This window comes from Trichinella spiralis, assembly GCF_000181795.1.
Source record: "Trichinella spiralis strain ISS 195 chromosome Unknown Scfld5, whole genome shotgun sequence".
NCBI classification, from domain to species: Eukaryota; Metazoa; Nematoda; class Enoplea; order Trichinellida; family Trichinellidae; genus Trichinella; species Trichinella spiralis.
This window is the reverse complement of record NW_003526944.1, coordinates 5,084,848-5,090,514: the sequence shown is the minus strand read 5'-3', so window position 1 is coordinate 5,090,514 and position 5,667 is coordinate 5,084,848. Positions and strand designations below refer to the sequence as shown.

General features: G+C 31.0%; 2 protein-coding genes across 2 annotated transcripts; one reads left to right on the top strand and one right to left on the bottom strand.

The window, feature by feature from the left end:
- Positions 1-1,191: 1,191 nt before the first annotated feature.
- On the top strand, positions 1,192-1,432 carry Tsp_09244 (hypothetical protein). Its single transcript, XM_003375618.1, has 2 exons — positions 1,192-1,197; positions 1,310-1,432. Exons 1-2 carry the CDS (start codon positions 1,192-1,194, stop codon positions 1,430-1,432), a joined length of 129 nt encoding a protein of 42 aa, XP_003375666.1.
- A 568-nt stretch (positions 1,433-2,000) lies between these two features.
- Positions 2,001-2,736, bottom strand: Tsp_09243 (conserved hypothetical protein). The gene is given in 4 exon segments (XM_003375617.1): positions 2,001-2,181; positions 2,358-2,408; positions 2,426-2,442; positions 2,590-2,736. The coding sequence occupies 4 exon segments, from the start codon at positions 2,734-2,736 to the stop codon at positions 2,001-2,003; spliced, it is 396 nt and encodes a 131-aa protein (XP_003375665.1).
- Between the last annotated feature and the right edge of the window lie 2,931 nt (positions 2,737-5,667).

Genomic DNA, 5,667 nt, shown 5'->3' with positions numbered 1-5,667 from the left:
AACTTTTGGGGAAAGGATAAAAGATACCCAAGCGGGAGTTACAATATCTGCAGAAATAAATGCTTGTTAAATTTCTACCAATAATAAAACGACTATTTGAAAATTCAAAAATGACCTTGACATTTCAAATTCAGTCAGTATATAAACTATTTGACAAATAACGCCATAACAAAACAAAATTCACTTAGACAAAACACACCTACGTATGTCTGAAAATTTTCATAATTTTTCATTCAAAGCTAATTTTAGGTGAACAATTTGTATGCAAAAGCTTGCTCGAGTCAGTTGAACCTCCATGTTAGCTAGTGCAATAGTGATTTCGAATGACCATATTTTAATATTAGGCAAACAAAGCATACGGGGTGTATTAAATCAAACTCAAGTGTACGGAAATTTGGCGTTTATTAAGTCACTTATCATCTCATGTTGAGAATTCAGAGAAAATATACTGAGAAAATATGCTCAATATCGATTCTCAATTGCATTGTCAATTGAATTCGAATTATAAATGAAAAAAACTGCCACTTACCGCAAAATGCGTCATCTTCTCAATGATGATCTTCATGCACTTTGGATGTTGATTAAAAAATTATTTTTCAGAAATTATTCCAAAAAATAATAATGAATAAAAAGCAAATTCATTGTATGTCATTTGATATTGGTCTTCAGTTAATTTTCCAATCCAAACGCAGTGCTTCTATACGCGGACGACCTCAAACTAAAATTATTTCCAATATGTCAACAAAGCCAACGTCCTAGCATGCAAATTTTTATTCCATTCGTTTCTGCTGATAAATATGGCTACTGTATATTTTTCATTGCCCATCATTTACTTAACTAATGCACTCTGTTTGAGGAGAAAATTTTGAAACAAATTAATTTAATGACAGTTATTTCAGAATTCAAAAATGACAGTGACATTTAAAATAAAGTCAAAATATAAACTATCTGACAAAAAACGCCATAATAAAACCATTGTCTTAGCCAAAACAGGCCTCCGCATGCCTTAAGTTTGGATTTGAATATTCAAAAATGACCTACAAAAATGGAACTCATCGAAAAAAGTTTTTCACCAAAATATATAAGCACACTGCTTTCCTGTGCTGAAAACAGAATTACGCAGACAAAAAATGTAATTTACCAAATTTCTCTGATGATACAAAATTAAAAAAATAATACAGCAAAACGATAATGAAGGTAAGCAAACTTCTTGTATGAAAAGGTTTCGTAGGAATATGCACAGCTTTTCCACTGGCAATTGGTAAAGCAGCAGTCCCTTTGTATTGAAAAGACAAGCTGTTCATTTCAGTTACACAACTGCCATTTGTTAGACTTAACAAGCCTAAACATGCAAGAGTGCGCAATCGAGCATTACAACCTTCAGTGGAATACGAACAAACGGACGTTTCCACTGCCAATTAATATGAAATAATTATTCTATTTATAATAACCGCTGCACATTATTACTATTATATTTGAATCCATATTTTTGAATACAACAGATTTTGAAGAGAAATGTTTATCAAAAAATCAATTTTATAATCGAAATGAAAACGACAGGAGGAAACTGATGATGATTTGAGCATTTCAAAGCTTCTAAAATGCTGCCATCTGTTGTGACATGTGCTGTTCAAACCTGATTTATATGCACAACTATTGATGAAAATGCTACACAACATATGCAAATTCGAAAATAACAATTTAACAAAGTAGACGAGATGTAGATAAAATAAGTGAAAACAGTGGATGCTGAGTATTTTGACATTTTCAACAAATCTGGACCGTAAATTATTAGGACTCTTTCAATTTATGGACGATCCCTTTCACGGTACACTGAAGCAAAAAGAAAAACAATAAAGTAAAGTTAAATATAACTTTAAAAAGCAAATATTTGTCAAAAAATGAATTTTATAAAAAAAATCAAAATTTAAATTCGCATTTACCATCGATACAATCCATCTGATGGAATTCACCTATTTGGGATGTTGTGAAAAATGCCATCATTGTGATGATGCATTTGGCTTTTCTGACCCATGTTCACGTAGCAAAGCAGACAAGCCTTTACACTTTGGTGCATCAGTACCAAATATGTTGGCAATTTGATATTGCTCTGCATACGAGTGGGCGCATGCCAGCAAATCAACCACCGATAAAATAATAAAGAACAAGCAAAAGTTTCCACTGCAATTTGTGATTTTTATATTTAATATGAAGCCAAAATACTATTATTACTGCCATTCATATTTTTATTTTAAATCTCTTTGTTTGAATATAGCGTTTTGAAAAATGAAATATTTATCAAAAAATGAATTTTGTTATCAAAATTTAAATTTACGTGCAGTATAAAATAAAAATACTGCATTCTATTATTATTAGCATAGGATTTTTGTTGTTCTGTGTGAGCTTTTCTGAAAAGTTAAAAAACGTAAAGCGCCCGCTGGACTGCAGCATGAAAATAAAAATATTTCACTTTATCATTTACAAATATGATTTTTGCAATTTTCTGTATGAACTTTATCTGAAAAATTGTAAAAAGGTGGAGTGCCCATTGATCGTCACTGTTAGTGTAGCTTTCCAAATGAACCATACCAGTCGAAGGGCGGTGGCACCATTGTTTGCAAACGTTCCCCTGCCATTACACGCCCTTCTTGGTACTGGCGATACCCTAACCAACACATCAACCATCAGTGGAGTACGAACATGCGGACGTCTCCACTGCCGTTGGAAATAAAACATTTTTTTTATTTATAATTAGAAGTATACAAATTCTTGTTGCAATTTTATCTTTTATTTTCAACCTCTTTGTTTAAAATTTTACATTTTTATTTAAATAATTACCATTTAGATCATTAGACTTTAGTTTCAATGGTTTCAGTTCAAAGAACAGCAAAATTTATAGTTCTGTTCATGTATTTTTCAGCAATATTAAAAAATAAAGTTTTCTCAAAATTGTATTACTTTACCTGAATACATTCAGAAATGAAGCTCCAATACATCCGAACCATTGATGACGACATATTCGTTGAGATTATGTTAATTAAATTTCCATCGTTTGATATAAATCTTTCAACAATGTGCATATAATAAAATCGAGAAAGTGGCATAGGAGATTATTTTTCAATTTCACAAATGTAAATTTTCAAATTCGCTATTAACAACATCAAATATTCAAATAATTATTGTTCTTAAAAATTGATTTTGTAATACAGACTCCCTACAGTTGAAAATTTTTGTTTTACAACTTTGATTCAAACTGAACAATTTATTATAAAATGAAACCGAATATGCATTGTTAATTTAATTCTTTTGATGTGTCATTGAAAATTATTCATTTACATTGTTATAAATTATATTAAAAGTTCATCAACAAAACTGCTGCGTCGAATAATAAAAAAAAAGAATTAATTAAAATTGACACTTGCTTAATATCAGTAAAATATGATTGAATGATTGAACAATTTTACAATGTGCTTATGCTTCGTTTTTTAATATGCATACCCTTTGAATGTGAGAAACATGGCAATGGGATGTTAAAGAACATTTCTACCAATTCGATTGATTGTAATTGAATATTATATAAATTTTTAATTAAATAATATTGTCCTGTTAATTTCTTCATTTCAATATGAACAGTTTACATATTTGTTTGTCAGTTACTTCGAAATATGGATTCAAACAATCCATCGCCTTAGCAGTAATTATCGTGGCAAAAAAAATGTCTGCCAGTTTACTGGATATGCACATTTTCAGATTCGAATGAATTTTAAGTCAAAAAGCTGAATTACTCTTTCCGGATGATGAATAGCTGTTCGGATGTGTCGAATTCCAAATCTATCTACGAATAATCTCTTAAAATTCCTGAGAAACAAAAAATATTGCATCGTCTGTGACAATGATCTCTGGCAGGCCATGTTTCGCAATTTCACACTGCATTATTTCAAATCTCAACCATACAGGTTTGTCCTTAGCTTAATTCAACTGGTGGATCACTTCATCGTTTCGAAGTATCCTCATACCAGACCTACAAAATAGGGACCCACGGGAGACCCTGTATACCTTTTGTTTTCCATTTCTGCTTCATGTCGCCCGCATCTTCATTATTTTTCGAATCGATTAAAATACGAAACATAAAATCAAATGCTCACCTTCTTAAGCAGTAAAAATTGTAAATATTATGTTAATATTAAAATCATATCCTCAAAAGTAACATATCAGTGCTTTTCAATTAAACAGAAATTTCATAAAATAAAATCATTACAGACTCAACATCAATATTTCATTCTTAACGTGAAGATATAACGATAACATGAAAAAGAATGCCGCTTTTCTGAATAGGCGCCTCCTCATCTATCAACTCCATCTCGTTCTTCCAGTGCATTTCTAAATGATAAAGAATTATTTTCAGATAATTGAAATAAAGAATAAACAAAAAAATTATCTGCATAATGGATGCTCATTCCGCTTTCCAGTGATTTCTCGTATTTGGTCAGTCAGCGCATATCGCTAACCTACAATTCATTCAAATGAAACTCACTGATTGACAGTAGCCTAATCATATTATTGCACAGCCACGTCAGCGAAGCGAACAAAGCGCTCTGCTACTGGTAACACTAACGTTTACAAGAAAACTAATTTGCATAATTGTAAAACAACCATAACGTAGTGTTATTCAACCTTGCCTATGTGCTTTAAAATGGAAAACATAATTCGTTTTAAAATTGGAAAATATTCTCTCATTTACCTCTATCACGCCAATCACAAAATTGTGGTTCAAAAAAAGGAAAAATAAACTCCTCATTTTGAGAAAAAAATTTGAGAAAAAATCAGAACTGCTGGACAGCGTTCAAAGGAGACATCAAGTAAAAACTGTAACCCAGATCAAAATTGACTCGGCTTTGGTTATCGGAAGGTTAATGAATCGTCGAAATTTAGAGATCATTATTACCGTCTTGTCTCTTTATTATTTTCATTATTGACAACGAAACATAAAATGTTGAAAGTTTTAATGAGTGCTGATTGCTGAATTCAATGATCAAATAGTAAAGTGAGCAGCAATAATACAGCCAGCATATTATTTTTATATATCTGTATATAAGAACATAGATTCAAAATGGATCAACAATATTTTGGTCATATTTTGAACATATAATAAAGGATAAGTTTAAAAAGTTAAATATACTTTTATTTTTTACAATTCTCTCCGGTCATTTGCTACATAATCAATTTCTGTTCCAGCCCAATTAGATCGTCTAAAACAATGACAACTAGCTTGCTTACATAACTTTTGAATTTTCCCGCTACCGCTTAATCATACACTTAACACTCAATCTTATTAATTTAACTGAACAATACATCCTATACCAGGTGTAGAATCACTAAAAACTAAAAACAACAAATAAAAAAACATCCAATAACAGTAGACCCGGGATGGTCCCAGTTGGGCTCAATTTTATTCCCATTCGGTCCCACTGTTCATTTATTGGTCGTTGTCCTCGCTATTTTATTAGTCCGTAATCTCGCTATTTTATTAGACCGTAAAGTCTTTTTCGTATTGGTTTTCCTTGTCTAATTGCTCATTGATTCAAATCTTTCCCTTGTGATTAGCTGTAACATTTTTTCATTTCATTGGTTCAAACATTCTATTTGAAGCATTTGATTTGAACATTT

Bases quoted from the DNA above. Each gene is read 5' to 3' on its own strand.
- Tsp_09243 (XM_003375617.1), bottom strand. From the start codon at position 2,736: ATGTTTTATTTCCAACGGCAGTGGAGACGTCCGCATGTTCGTACTCCA. The intron at 2,182-2,357 runs GTATTTTTATTT...CACAAATTGCAG, and splicing joins GCTAATAATAATAGAATGCA to TGGAAACTTTTGCTTGTTCT.